Raw genomic sequence first — 15,276 nt, 5'->3', positions numbered from 1 at the left:
GTTTAGTCAGCTTTCCTTCTAATAATCAGCAGAACTTTGCTGGCGGTGCAGCTGCTTCGCTTGTTGCCTATTATGTGGTATCTGTGGTATAACTGACAGGAAAAATAGCAACGTGAAAGACTAAGAAAAACAGTGAGCTCAGCTATAGCATTGCAGACATTCTGTTCTGTGCGGTTGTAAATTTTCATGCTTTCTTTTTCTCATGTGAAATTTAGGTTGCCAGATGGACTGCGAACATATGACTGCTCTGTGTTTCTGTGCCATATTCCATTTTCATCCGTATCAGAATACATAATGGTCCCTCCACTTGAGCCAAGTCAGACACAGTTAGTTGACTACTGTTGGCATTAGTTCCTGCCTCTTCATTCCCCACCCGTGTGTTGGACTATGTCCCACATTCTACAAACTAATACCCTTCACCAATTTTCTCACACATCTGAGTTTCTGTGGAACAGAATAATAACAGAAGCAAGGCCCGGTTAGTCATGTTAAATCATGATGGCAGTTGTTTCCTATAGACATTAGAACTTACTCATGGGTCTGCACAGTTTGACCTTTTAACCTTCTATTAGTTTTACCTAGAAATCATGCAAATTGGAAATGAAAATTGTCTTGTGGGTTTTGTCTTTTTAATGTAATGCTTTTTTTGGTGGGCACAAAGATTAACTTTATTTCCGATTTTTCTCTTTAGGTTGTGCTAAATAAATGAAGAGACAAGCTCAGACTCATTTTACTAAGTTATCATCTAGTTAACACAACCCAACACAGGGAAGGACTGGTATGGCAGGTAATGTAGTTAATAGAGCACTAATACATATATATGCCAATGCTTTGGTTATAAAAAACATCATTTAATAAAATAATTTTATCAAACTGACTTTAATTTTTCTTTAATGAACTAGAGTAAATCCACGGTATTTAGTCAAGTCTGCTGAACTGAATGAAGTGAATTTCAACAGGCATTTCAGTATCTTGAAGACTTTGGCTGTTAGTATTATAAGCACTATAATAATAGATATTATTAAATCACATTCAACTTCCATAACACTTTTGTAATATCAGTTTTCCCATTTGGTACTTTCCCTAAATGGAGTATGGCCAAAGAGTGGCGAACCCAGGAATTTAATCCTAATTTGTTAAGTTGCTTTTATTATTTAATTTTACATCTAGTCGATTGCTAGGTATCTACATTTACTACAGTAAGCAAGCATTTTAAAAATTATCTATCAAAATGTAGTCTTATAAAAGGCAAACAGTAAGAATTTTGTAATTGTTTGAGACGTGGAGCACAAAGGACTTCTGTGGAAGGACCATGACAGCTCAAAGAATAGTTCATTAGCATGAAACATGAAATATTTGGTAAAATTATATAAAAAGAGATGTTACAAAATGTACCAAGATGATTAATAACATTTCAATCTATGAAAGTTAGCCTGAGGGAACTCATTTCTATCCAAATATTATAGACTGTTAAAAGACTTTTGTGTTTACAGAATCTTTAAAAGTTAGAACCAATAAGGCTTACATGCAAAAGTAAATTTTAGCATCCATGAGTCTTTGATCATCACTAGATTTTCAATTTTTTAATGGTAGGGATATTGTTCTGAATACGGCTGTATGCTTTATTGCTTGCTCAAGAACATTTAAAAAAATAGCCAGATTTACTTTAATTCCTTTGATTTGATATCTTTATGAAATCTACAAAGGAAAAAATATGGTGGCAGTCTTATCCCTCATTCTTATGATTTTCATATCCTTATCAAATCACTAAAATAGAAACAAATTATTCCCAGCGTGTGAAATAGAAGGCAAGGAAAAGTGGTAGGGGTCATTTACTATTTTATGTTATAGATGCCTGCCATATACAGATTTGTTGTTTTAAGTATACATTACTTTAGAAGTGGGGAAAAAACTAAGCTTAAATATAAAACAGAAAAATAATTGAAACCAAATATTTTTCAGGATAAATTTTGAACTCCTTAGTTATGTAGATATCTTTAGCCTAGCACAAAGTCAACATAAAAAAGTCCTTCCCTGGAAGGATCTATTGGGAGCTCACCAAGGCCAGCTGGACTGTGACTGAAAAAGCAGGGGATAAAACCAGACTCTTTGAACATGGCGGACAATGAGGGCTGATGAGAAGCTGAAGACAATGGCACTGGGTTTTGATCCTACTTCATGTTCTGGCTTTGAGGGAGCCTAGCCAGTATGGATGTTCACCTTCCTAGACCTGGATGGAGAGGGGAGGTCCTTGGACTTTCCACAGGGCGGGGAACCCTGACTGCTCTTTGGACTGGAGAGGGAGGGGGAGAGGAATGGGGGGAGGAGGAGAAGAGTGGGAGGAGGGGGAGGGAAATGGGAGGCTGGGAGGAAGCGGGAATTTCTTTTTTTTTCTTTCAATAAAAAATAAATAAATAAAATCAGTTTCAGGGGAAAAAAAAAAGAAAGTTCTTCCCTTTCTCTTGCTCTCATGAGATTCCTGAAAGACCCAACTCAAAATGCCTTTTTTTACTCCAGAGCAGAATCAGTACTCTGTCCTCTGGGTGCATAGCACTGTATACTAACGAACAGCTTCTCCAGTTAAATTGTGGTCAGAGCAGTAACTGTGAGTAGTAACTTAAAAATAGCTTTATCTTCCTTCTTTTCTTTTTTTCTGCCTTTCTTTCCATGCCTGTGCTAAACACGCAGAAGATTTTCATATGTCCTTTTTAAATGAATACTTATTTGTGAATTAACCAATTAATATCAATTTATAGGACAATAGAACTTATGCCTAATGAATCGAAATTATTATGGTGGCTAATACAGAGTAAAAGTCACTCATCCTGTGAATCATTACATTCATCCTGAGAGTCACTGCCATACATTGGCTAGAATCCAAGCTCTCAGGGCCTTGCACATGCTTGAGTATGTTAGCCAAACACTTAGCACTGAGCTCTATCTGCATCCCATAATCCCAGTTTTGGAATGAGACAGGAAAATTTTGTGAGTGTATGCATGTGTGTTTTTATGTGTGGGACATAGAGATCAGTGATTGAGTTGGGTATTTTTTTTCTCCCATTCTCTACTTGTTAGAGACTGGTTATTTCACTAGTTTTAGAAGACTAGCTGGCCAGTGTGCTCCAGGGACACTCCTGTTTCTTCCTTCCCTGCACTTGCCTCCACATCTCACTTCTACTTAAGTGCTGGGGTCCTGAACTCAGGTCCTCATCCTCACACAGTAAGCACTTTCCAGACTGAGCTATTTTCCCAGCACACAGGGTTCAATTATAACATACAACAATTCTAGGCAGTATGAAGCCTGACAACAAATCTGAATTAAGAAGGCTTCATTTTTTTAAATTTTAGAAAGAAGATAATAATATGTACAGTGGAAATGGATAAAAATGATATTATCTTATCTAGCAGTTTTTGTGAAAAATCAAGTGGTCATTAACTATAAGTTATCATGAGTTTTTAAAAAGTGATACTTTTAATTCTCTCCCCTTCCTCGTGTGTGTGTGTGTGTGTGTGTGTGTGTGTGTGTGTGTGTTTGTCAAAGTGCCTGAAGAGGCCATAAGACAGTGTCAGATCCCTTGGAACTGCAGTTAAAAATGTTTATGAGTTGTCTGATGTAGGTGCTGGGAACTGAACTGGAGTTTTCTTCAAGAACAGTATGTGTGCTCTTACCTGCTAAGCCATAGCTCCAGTCCCAGGTCTTGTGAACATTACCAACTGATACATTTCAGTTGTAGCGTATTTGTTGCTACTATAGAATATAGAATTGGATTATCCCTGCGAACTGTGTAGACTGCTTCTCTTTTTTCCTCTTTCTGACCACATTATAGTCCTCTCGCATTATTATTTATTACTGTCCACAGAACCTCACTCAGTGCTGGCCGCAGACTTGAGTTTTAATCAGTGGCTTGGAATAGCTTCTTAACTTGAAAAGAGCACCCTGGATTTGATATTGGCACAACAGAATAATTTTATTTATGGTAGGTAATTTCCACTTCTCTGAGCTTCCTTGACTCCTTGCACAAGATTAAGGAAATAGGCTATTCTGTGTCTTTTCTAGTTCACAGGGTATGTGATTCTCTGATTATAGTTGCTGATTCTATGCTGAAAGGAAGGGTTGGACATTAAGTAACTCTTTAGAGTTAAATAGAAAACTGCAGGGCATAAGTAAGGTGATCAACAATCTCACTTTGTCCAGATTCTCCCAGTTTTGCACAGAAATCTCTGTGTTCCATGAATCCTCAGTCCTAGGGAAATAGCCACATTTGGTCTCCATATCTCTAGGGAAGTTTAAATAAAAAAAGACATTCTTTCTGTTGTTGCTTGAAGTTTTTTAAAGTTAGGGGTGAATGCAGTAAAAAAAAAAAACATGAGACAAACCCATATTATACAAATAAGCCCCCTTTGAATACTATTTAAATATTGAGTCAGAGTTGCTGTGGACAAACTTCTGTGTGCAAGTGTTACATTAAGCTATGCTGTCAGGTTAGAGATATAGGCAATTGTGTCCCTGTACCTCGGCTAGACAGTGTAGGATTAAGTAGAGAAGAAAAATATAGGACATACTCCCCATGAAACCTCTCTACATGCCACAAAGATGTTATTGTGGCAAAACACATTAGACTGTTCAGAAAAGTGAGTGCTGGTAATAAACATGGACATGGGCCTTAATGCTTCTCAGAATCTAGCTTCAGTTTGGAGGTGGCTAGGCAGAAAGTTTTAGCCATGATGTTTTAAGTAATGCACGGTTGCTGAATGCTCAATTGTTCTGGAAACCACCAGGGAATCTGAAAAGGGAGTGTGGCATTAGTTTCAAAGGAAACAAAATTTTCCAAGACTTGAAACGGGAAGTTTAGGAGATGACAAGTGGGGAAGGGAAGGTTAAGGGAACCTGGGAAAAGAAACTAGTATATAAGAGGGCTATGAGGTTTTTCTCTCTCCATTTCCCCTCCTTTTTAGGGTTCCCACGCCTGCCTTCCTGCTTCCATGGTCTTGTTTGGCACTCACCACTGCACTTGGGAGATTGACATGCTGTAGTGCAAAAGGCATAGGGGTTGGAGCTCAGAGGCCTCCCCTGCTTCCTAGCTGTATGACTGACTAGCTATGCGGGTACTCTGCTTACTGTAAAATGAAAACATACACAACTACTTTACTAGCTTGTTTCAGAAGTAATGAGATAATGTGTGCAAGACACCTGATACTGTATCTGGAGGAAATGAGGGGCTCTTTTTATTTGATCATCTATGTAAGAACAATCTCATTCATATGGCTTCAATGAAATTCCAAGGGGGAAGTTGAGAACACAAAAGCAAGTTAAGATGGGCATGGATAAGTTCTTCACCTTTCATCCAGTGATCTAATCATACAGAATATGTGTGTGTGCGTGTGTGTGTGTGTGTGTGTGTGTGTGTGTGTAACTTAAGACAATAGGCCCTCTCAGGGCCACAAAGACATGGCTCTCTTAGGACTTTGCTCTCTCTTTGTGCGCCATGCAGTCAGCATGGCTAGCAGGGTAGAGGAACCTGTAAATGTAGGAGAGGTGACTCCTGACTCTGTTAAAAACTGACTCCTACCACTCTGCTCATATGCCAAAGTAAGAGCAGTTATTCAGGTCTTACTAGGTTAAGTTCTGGTCCTTCACGGAATAAACCATGCGTGCCCATTTACAGGGAGGGGTAGGTCACCAATAGAGTCTCATTACCTGCTTTGGTGCTCTTCTTTGGTCAACTTCTGAAGTCCAAGAAGTTTCGAAGTTGCTTGTGTCTCTGCCAGTGTTGTCCTTTGTCAGAAGTTTCCCTCCCCTCACCCCTGCCCTCAGAATCCATTTTCATTTCTTCCCAGTTTCTCCAAAATGCTTTTCTCAGCCTTACTACTGCTTACCTCTCCATACTTTACCCACTCCTAATCCCAAGCCATTATAACTCTACATATGTTACCCAAACTTTTTGACTCTACCTACATTACTTCATACTGTGCCCAATCCTAAGCCCAAGCCATTATTACTCTACATATGATACCCAAACTTTTTGACTCTACCTACATTACTTCATACTGTGCCCAATCCTAAATCCAAGTCTTTATGACTCTCTCTCTTCCTACCTTACCTTCCTCTGACCAGTCACTCTGGGATTTCACAGGACTCCATTCAAACCTTAAGTCTTTCCCAAGTCCCTCCCTCTCCTCTTTCTCCCTTCTCCCTCCCCTTTTCCATTTTTCACTTCCTCCCTTTCCCTCCCTCCCTTCTTCCCTCCCTCCCTCCCTCCCTCCCTTCTTCCCTCCCTCCCTCCCTTCTTCCCTCCCTTCTTCCCTCTCTCCCTCCCTCCCTTCTTCCCTCCCTCCCTCCCTTCTTCCCTCTCTCCCTCTCTTCCTCCTTCTCTTTCTGCCTCCCAACTTATTTGTCCCTTTGCTTAGCTAACCCAATAAATCAACATAAACAAAAGTAACAGTTGCCATTGTTTATTGATTATTTTAAAATATCACTTGAAAATTATTTTTATTGGAAAAAAACGAAAATGTGTGATAATGTATTCTTGATTAGAAAATAATAAAAATCAGCCTAACAACTACATTCAGTATTAGTTCTAACATCTATTGTCATGCATATTGTTAGTGCGAATTGTAATTAAAATAGCCCCACATAATACAGGGTTCAAAGAGGGAGACATGCAAGGTGGGTGAGGAAAAGCGCTCAAAGTCGTCAGGTTCAGTCCATCATCCAAGAGGCAGCGTCGTTGTACAGGTAGCCTTAGTTCATAGCCAGAGAGAGGTTCAGAGAGCAGCAAATGCTGATGACAGCTGAGGTAACAGAAGACAGTTGGGCAGAAGTCACTAGGACCCACCATCTAACCTGCAATTATTTCGTCACGCCGTCTTCGATTCCATCTGTGCCTGAAGCAGTTGTAATGACAATAATGCGATGGAAAGGACACAGTTCGGGTACTCCACTCGATGTTCGGGTCGTGTGTCTCAAGCCAGTGGATTCCAAGAATCAGAGGGTAACGTGGTGCGTGAATAATGTCAAACTGGAGCTCTTCAACGTGGTTTCCAATTTTGACTTCAACAGGTGGTGTTTCTTTGGTTACGGGTCCATTAATCAGTGGACGCCCATCGACTGTTTCGAGCATGAGAGGGAAGATGTTATTGCGGATTGGTATCTTCTCTCGAAGAACCACAGAGCGGTCGATGCTATTTCTGTAGGAGCCTGAATCCACCATTGCTTGCTCAAAGAATTGCCGTCTTCCAAGCCGAATCTCAACAGTTAGCCATAGGGTACGGGACATAGATATGGGAAGAGAGGGGGAAGCGTATTTGTAGATTGGCCCGCCCGGGATCCCCCTTACCGCCGGGCCTCCATGTTTCCCGCCTGCTGGGCACGATGAGGCTTGACAGGGCAATCTCTGGCAAAATGACCCGGATGGCCACAGTAGAGGCACAAGTGGCCTTCACGGCGTCGGGCCCGCTCAGCCTCACTGAGGTGAGGTCGATTAATTGTAGCTTGAACAGCCTGATTTTCAGTTGGTGGACTCTCAGAGCCATTTTCCTCCTCAGAGGATGATGAATTGGAATCAGCCTTACCACTTGTCTCCTCTTCAAGGGTGACACACTGAATAATCACATCCGATAGGCTGGTGGCTGGACTTGTGCAAGACAGTTCATTTTGAATAGAACTGGCAAGCTCTTCTTGATATTGAATGCAGAAGGTGCTTTCATCCAAATTTAACTCTTGAGCAATGAGATGGAAGCGGGTCGCATATCTGTGGACAAGGCTTTCGCCTTGGCGCAGCTGAGGGAGGCCTTGTGTAGCCACTTCCATGTTTTCTGGATCGTCAAAAGTGTCTTGGAGCGCTCGAATAAACCTTTCAAATTGTTCCAGCAGGGGACTTTGGGTATCTGCTAAGGGCTGGAACCACCTTCCTGCCTCACCTGAGAAGAAGCTGCCCACAAATCTTACTAGAGCTGCTTCAGCAGGATACAGGTGCCCTCTGGTTCTCAGGTAGCTGTTCAACTGAACTAAAAACTCAGAGAGTTTCTGAGAATCCCCATTGAAAGCCACTGGGTATTCTAAGGGTAAAGTTGCAGCCTCTGATCTAACGTGGGCCTGTGGAAAGGCAGCAGCTGTTCCTGTTCCCGCAACTATTAGGCCCTCTAGGGACTCTTCAGGTACTGAGAGTTCTAGGAACTCCTCGGTATCTGAGGAGTCCAGAGGCTCCTGGGTAGCTGGGTGCTCAAGGAGCTCCGGCTGTGATGAGGTCTCCTGGTATTCTGGAACCTTCTGAGACTCCTCATCATTTGTAAGGTTGTGGAGCTGTAAATTCTGGAGCTCCTTGATGACTGGGGTACCCTGGATGCCTGTGGGCCCTGCCTCCCAGTCTGCTGGGAGTTCATAACCCCTTGAGGTTGCCTGGGGCTTCTGGGCTGCTGGGGACTCCAGAGCCGTCTGGATCTTCTTGACTGCTGGAGGCTTCCAGGTTGAAAGCTCCTGGAGTTCTGGGGGACTGGGGGCCTCCTTGGCCTTTGAAGGCTCTTGGAGTTCCCAGGCTGCTGTGGAATCCTGGGACTCTGGGAGCTCCCAGGGCTCATTGACCTCTGGAGGTTCCCAGGGTTCCCAGTACTCCTTGAACTTTGGCGATGAATGGGGCTCCTTGATCTCTGGTGATCCCCTGAACTCTGTGATGGCTGAGGGTCCCCTAGACTCCTTGATCTCTGGGGACTTCTGGGACTCCTTGATCTCTGGGAGTCCCGTGGGCTCCCTGATGGCTGAGGGGTCCCTGGACTCCTTGATCTCTGGGCTACCCCTGGGTTCTCTGATAACTGAGGGTTCCTTGGGCTCCTTGATCTCTGGGAGTCCCCCGGGCTCTGTGGTCCCTGGGGGTTCCCAGGGCTTTTGTGAGGTCCCAGCTGCTGAAGGTTGCAGTAGCTCTGAGGCCTCTGGGGGCTCGTGGGCCTCTGAGTATTTTCGGAGTGGTTGCTCTTTGGCTGCTCCGGATTTCTGAAGCTCTGGTATCTGGGCTTGGAGGGCAGCATTTTCTTCCATGAGCCTCTTCACTTGAGCCTGCAGGATTTCATTCTCCAATTTCAGAGCAACATAGGAAGCTGCTAAGTCCTCTACCATCTTTTGAGGAAACGGGCCTGGTTTGGCAATTTGCTACCAAGAGAGACTGGGTAGCTGCCTGTGAGGTCTTTGCTGAAAGCGACTCACAGGCGGACGTCAGGCTCCGTGAGTTTTCCAAGGGGTGGGGATTTGGACCCAGCCAAGGCTGATTACCAAGAGGTCACTGGGAGCCTCCGGAGCTCAGCACAGGGAGGTATGAGACACACTGTGAAGAGAAAGGGTGCTGAGGATCAGAAACTGTGAAAAGCACTCATTCAGTACAAAGCAACAAAACCTTTCCAACTCTGCTGGGTTTCTTTTACCACAGGCTCAAGTTCATGAACTGGGGTGTATATATTTGTTTTCACCCCATGACATTTTGCTAGCACATGACCCAGACTTTACATGTCACAATTCATTCTTTGGAAACTTAACATTGTATCAGAAACAATTGTCCCATATTTCTTTGTTTTACAAAGTTTTTAATTTCTAGTATCTGCCTAATATCTGAATGTAACATTTGGATGTTAACAACTGCTTTCAGCGACCAAATCAGATGTTTAGAGCGATATAGGGATTTTAGGTTCTGTGCTGGGGCCATCTCAAGAGATACTTTTTGAATCACTAACATAGGAGTTAGGGGGAAACTCTTTGTCACACCTCAGAAATCATACAATACAAGTAACCGCACACAACCAGACACAAGAGAAAGTTAGCAAAAGTTGAGTCAATAAATAAATATACATACATACATATGTATCCAGCAAACACATGCTTATTATTTATAAAATACTTCAAAATAGTTAGTAAAATACTCTTTATAGATGTACGTTACCATTCAGAGATGTGGGCTGGAGCTCTGCCTGTCTGTGTAGCCATCGCTGAGGAGAGAAGTGTGTGAATGGCTGTGGAGGCTTGCCTTTTCTGCACACACTGAACTCAAACAAACACACCCACTCCCAGAACACGTTCCAACTCTCCTCCGTAACGTAGCTATTTTGAGTATGGAAGAGTGTTTTTTTTTCTTTTGACAGTACCTCACAGTTCAGAGCTAGCAGGAAAGTAAGATGCTGCGCCGATGTGAGGCAGCTTCATATATTCAGTCCTTGGTTACTTTAATAAATATTTGGCCAGGAAATAGGGAGTAATACCACTGCCCTTGTGAAAAGTTGCAAATATTTCTGAATGACCACAGTGGTTTGGGACTTGATTTTTTTTATGTCTGTCCCACGTAACTTGCCCATACTGCATTCACACTGGGACGTTTGTTTAATTTTCACTCAGAGAGCAAACTATAGTCCCCTCAGTCCTTTCTCCTGCCTGCCCACTCAGTCCCAAGGGGCTCTCCTTGCAATATGTTCTTAGAATCTTTACCATGGACAGATCTAGGCAACTTATAATAGAGTAAGGATGCCGGAGAGGCAAACTTTTGATAGCACTTGCAGCAACCCCAACAAGCTCATGACTGATTCTGAATATACCTGTTTGAGGTTCTTCTGCCCCCTTGAGCTGCTCAGGTAGCCCCTGGCAGCACAGAAGTACCCTACTTTTACCTGTCTTTTGCACAGTGATTCTGCTTCATATTTGACTTTGTTTTCTCATGACAATCAGTTTTATGTTGGGCATGGACCATGTGGCTGAATCAGGGACAGCTATTTTAATTGCAGTAATGAGTTACATAAGAACACTTCAAATCATACACCAATTTAGCCATGGTCCCAAGTCTCTTTTTAAAATTATCAGCTCCAAATAAATAAATAAATAAATAAATTTTAAAAAATTATCAGCTCCACTTACTAGCATAGTAGGATAAATCCTGGTGGTGGGATATGCCTAAACCACAGCAAGTTGACTGCCTAGGCTAGCTGAATCTGAATGCAGAGGCTTGAAGAAGTAAAGTAAGATCATTTACAGATTGAATCTGTTCTCTGTCTACCTTGCAATTATTTTAAAAGTAAACCGCACATAAAAATTTCACCATTATCTCACAATGTATTCTATCTGTGCTAAATTTTCAGAGAATTGAAGCATTTTATCACACTGAGAAGGAAAATAATACTTGATATTGCCTTCACCAATTAAAAAAGCAGGGAGACAATTATAGTTATGACCTTGTTTTATTTTCTTATCATTAGTAAGTGGGCAATTTGAGATACAGTTTGTATGATGGCCATGTTTAGACAAACCAGCTAGCTTCACTGCTGTGAGGTTATGTGGTTCTCCAATAGATATTGAGAATTTTAAAATAATCTGTCTCCAAACTAAAGCTCTTCAAAGTGTTATGCTTTCTAGCATCTTGGGACTTTTCTTTATATTTAATACTCATTTGCTATTAAATAATCCTCTACACCATAATTTTTTTGCCTATCTATACTAAATTTACATAGATTTGCTAAACATTTTAGTCCTTCTAAAATTTAGAGTCCAGCCCTCAGTTTATGCAACTGTGAAATGGAGCTAATAACAGTATTTAACTTTGTGTGGGGTGGTCTGAATAATCAGACAAATATCCAGGGATAGTGGTGAATGCCTATAATCCAAACAGTCAGGAGATAGATGCAGGAGTGTCGGGAGTTCAAAGTGATGTTCAGCTACAAAGTGAATTCCAGGCCAGGCCAATTTGGGCTATGTGAGGCCCTACTACCTCTCTCTCTCTCTCTCTCTCTCTCTCTCTCTCTCTCTCTCTCTCTCTCTCTCTCTCTCTCTCTCACACACACACACACACACACACACACACACACATGCACACACACACACACACACCACATATACACACACACCAAACAATGAATGAAATAATGTGTACAAAATGCTTACCAGAGTAAGACAGGTAATCACACTTAATAAAAGTTAAGAGCAATAATAATCTCTGTAGCAGCAGTGACACTTTGAATTTATTCTTTCTAATCATCTTTAAATTATTGAGTTGGATATGTAAACTTTCCAGAATTGTTAGTTTGAGCAAGGACTCCCATATGAAGAAATCTACAGTGCAGGGATTTTCCAGCATTAATTTTTCTTCATTCTGGAGGCTTTATCTTTCCTTCCCGGTTGGGTCATGGATCATTTACTTTGCCAAATAATTCTCTTCAATTAGAACTAGAGGCACCTAAGCGGGAAGATGAGGTGATTAGCATGGGGATTGTGGAGCAGCCAAGATAGATGTTTAAAAAGTCCATGGACTAAAGCACCAGACAGTGCCTTGCCTAGAGGCATATTTATTCAGTGGGTAAACATGGGAACCTTTCTTCCCTGACTCCCCTTCACTAAAGAGCAACGACCAAATTTCAACGTCCTTAAGTACAAGTTTCAAACTGCCTAAACATACAGAATTATTCTCTTTTGAGTGGTTAAAAAAAAAGAGCTACACTGACTTTTGTCAAAATGCCTAAAGTGGTTTTAATATCCTGAATTAGTCAAGTAAGAATAGGAGAGTCAGAGTAGGGAAGTAATCACATCCAAACTTTCATCGTGTTTCCTACATTCTAATCCTTCTTACACTCACATGATGGAGTTTATGGAGTCTTCAGGATGGTTATAAAAACATTTTAAGCAAGTGAAGTTTTGTTAAGTAGGCAAATGAATATTTCAGGAAAAAGAAGACAAATCTGTTCATTTAACAGACATGCAAAGCCGGCACAGTAATAAGAAATGTTCATGCTCAGTTATGTTAATAAGTTGCACATGTTGATTGTTAGCTTAGAAAGCGAAGGGAAAGGTTGAATGAGATGAAGTTCTACTTTGTACATTCCAGTGCAAAGCGTGATTTTATTTTGTTGGTAAATGTACAATCTGAAACATTTTAGATCCCTGCCAGGCTCTTTTTCCCTGCAGCTTTCGGCAATGCAATCTCCTGTTTGCCTCTCTATTAACCCTATATAGAACCAACAGGCAGGTTAGCCCACAGGTCTCTGGCACAATGCCCAGTTCCCCCTTGGGGGCAGTCCCACCCTGGTGTCTGTTGTGTTCAACATGTTATTCCTATGGTAACATTAGAGCTTGCAGTACATTCTTAAATTTAACCCTGTGCTTACGATAGTGTGAAGCCTTTTGATTGTAAGCAACACACCATAATACACCAAGACGGGGGTACTCACTGATTTTTTTGGCTGCTGAAAAAAAGCCAGGAAAGGGTTTCTTCCTCAATATAACTGGGATTCTGAGTGCCTGCTCATAGGTTGGAAAAGGGATTCATCTCAGGAAGTCTCTGGGAGAAGTCAAGATTTGCTATACTTGTCTCCCTTAATGGCAAGTATCATCTTCCAATTTTATTTCTTGCCCCACACTTTTCTATTGAGACAGGGTTTCTCCATGTAACAGCCCTAGCTGTACTGGAACTAGCTTTGTAGACCAGACTAGCCTCAAACTCACAGAGATCCACCTGCCTCTGTCTCCTAAGTGTTGGGATTAAATGCACGTGCCACCACCTCCCCACATTTAAGAAACCTTTTCTTCTGGTCAAATGTCAGCTGGGGAAGGGAAGACCCTGTTGCATAAGGCTTTAAAGGGAGAGTTCTTGGGGTCTTGGAATTTTATAGGGTAGTTTGAAAGAATGCAAACCTTCAAAAATCCTTAAGTTAGAAAATATGTTGTAAGGTAAAGAGAGCGTTTTAAAAGGTGTACATACCTTTACCACTAAATGGACTCAACAGTCTGTATGTATATGTAAAAAATAATCAAAGAAAAAGAAATAATGCACACCAGGCTGGCCTCAAACTCATAGAGATCCGCCTGCATCTGACTCCTGCGTGCTGGGATTAAAGGCGTGCGCCACCACCACCCAGCTAGACAAAGGTTTTAATCAGGGTTGTATGTTAGTAACAGGTTTGTGGGGTGTTGAAAAAGAGGTGATAAGACTTTCCATGTGGCTAGAGAGGAAAGTGGGCATTTAAGAGTATAAGATATAGTGATTAAGTATCAAGGAATGTGAATACCCAGCTCTCTCACTTTTGCTGTTGTGCTGTGTGAACCATATTGAAGAGTAGTTGTGAAAATGGTTTTGGAAAACATGCTATTGCAAAGAACGCAGGCTTTGAAGTAAGGCAGGTCCAGTTCCAATTCCCAGTTCTGCTTTATTTTTTTCTTTACTAGTTATGTAATCTAGATTGTCTGAGATTCATTTTACTCATCTGGAAAGCAGGGGATAATAATAGGTAATTACTGGATTGCTATGAAGATTAGAAACAATGCTAGTATCTAAAAATAGACATTTGCTGAGCTGTAGTAGATGATAAAAAATCATATTTCTACCTCAAAGGGTTGTCACTGTTTTCTTGTCAGTTTATCTAGTGTATCTAAACAAAATTCCCACAACTATGTATATGCAAACTGAGTATATAATTAATCCAATATAATTTGCTTTCCAGACAGTAAACTCACATTCTTTCTTTTTCACTCTCTTTCCATAAACAGTTATTGAATGTTCAAGTAGTTAATTGTGCTATGCAACAGTTGTCTACGTATAAGCTTGCCCCCCCCCTTTGTGTGTGTTATGTGTTGGTGTATGTATGCTGCATGTTGTATACAAATATAACCCCATTTGAAGTTCTTTCTGAAAGAACTTACAGGTTAGAAGAACAAAGCATGTACTTCAGTATTAATATGTTACTGTTGCTAAATGTCCTAGCAGAGGAGCAGAAAGTCCTATAAAAGGAGGGGGTCTGATATTATTGTGAAAGGCGGTAGAAAGAAATGCCAAGTAGAATCAGCGAAGACATAAAACAAGATTTTGGGGTGGACTTTAGAAAAAGGTAAGATTTGAACATGTCCATATGGGGATAAAGTCAGAGTGGATGAGAACAAGAGCATTTTCGAGGTGGAAAAAAGTAAAACCAAAGGCAAAGCGGTTGGAAATTATGGCCTGGGAATAGAGAAGCAGCAGTCCAATTTGGATGAAGCACAGAGTACGTGAGGGAAGTGTATGAGTTCACAGACATAATGTGATACAGAAATTCTCAAAGGGAAATCTGATATTTGGCAGAGATGACAGTAACATGCAAATGTTTTAAATATGCTTGTTCAAGAAATATGTGGTCCTGGCAATTTCCAACTGCTCTATATATCATAATTTTTTAAACTATTGGCTCTTACTAACATTCATTAAGAAATGCCAGATAGATTTTTAATACGCAGTATCAGCTATTCCTCTCAATATTTTTATGAGCTTTCTAATGTATATTTTCTTAAAA

The 15,276-nt window shown here is 41.1% G+C and overlaps 1 protein-coding gene across 1 annotated transcript; it reads right to left on the bottom strand.

Annotated features, from left to right (window-relative positions):
• Positions 1-7,326: 7,326 nt before the first annotated feature.
• Positions 7,327-10,012, bottom strand: Rtl3 (retrotransposon Gag like 3). The gene is made up of 2 exons (XM_075957301.1): positions 9,924-10,012; positions 7,327-9,314 (listed from the first exon to the last, which is right to left on the bottom strand). The coding sequence occupies exon 2, from the start codon at positions 9,107-9,109 to the stop codon at positions 7,334-7,336; it is 1,776 nt and encodes a 591-aa protein (XP_075813416.1). The 5' UTR covers positions 9,110-9,314; positions 9,924-10,012; the 3' UTR covers positions 7,327-7,333.
• Positions 10,013-15,276: the final 5,264 nt, after the last annotated feature.

The sequence above is a fragment of the Microtus pennsylvanicus genome, chromosome X (genome assembly GCF_037038515.1).
Source record: "Microtus pennsylvanicus isolate mMicPen1 chromosome X, mMicPen1.hap1, whole genome shotgun sequence".
Taxonomy (NCBI): Eukaryota; Metazoa; Chordata; class Mammalia; order Rodentia; family Cricetidae; genus Microtus; species Microtus pennsylvanicus.
The sequence above is the reverse complement of the archived record's forward strand: the minus strand, read 5'-3'. Positions and strand labels throughout refer to the sequence as shown.

What these genes read in the sequence shown, in the direction of transcription:
- Rtl3 (XM_075957301.1), bottom strand. Translation starts at nt 9,109, where the DNA reads ATGGTAGAGGACTTAGCAGCTTCCTATGTTGCTCTGAAATTGGAGAAT.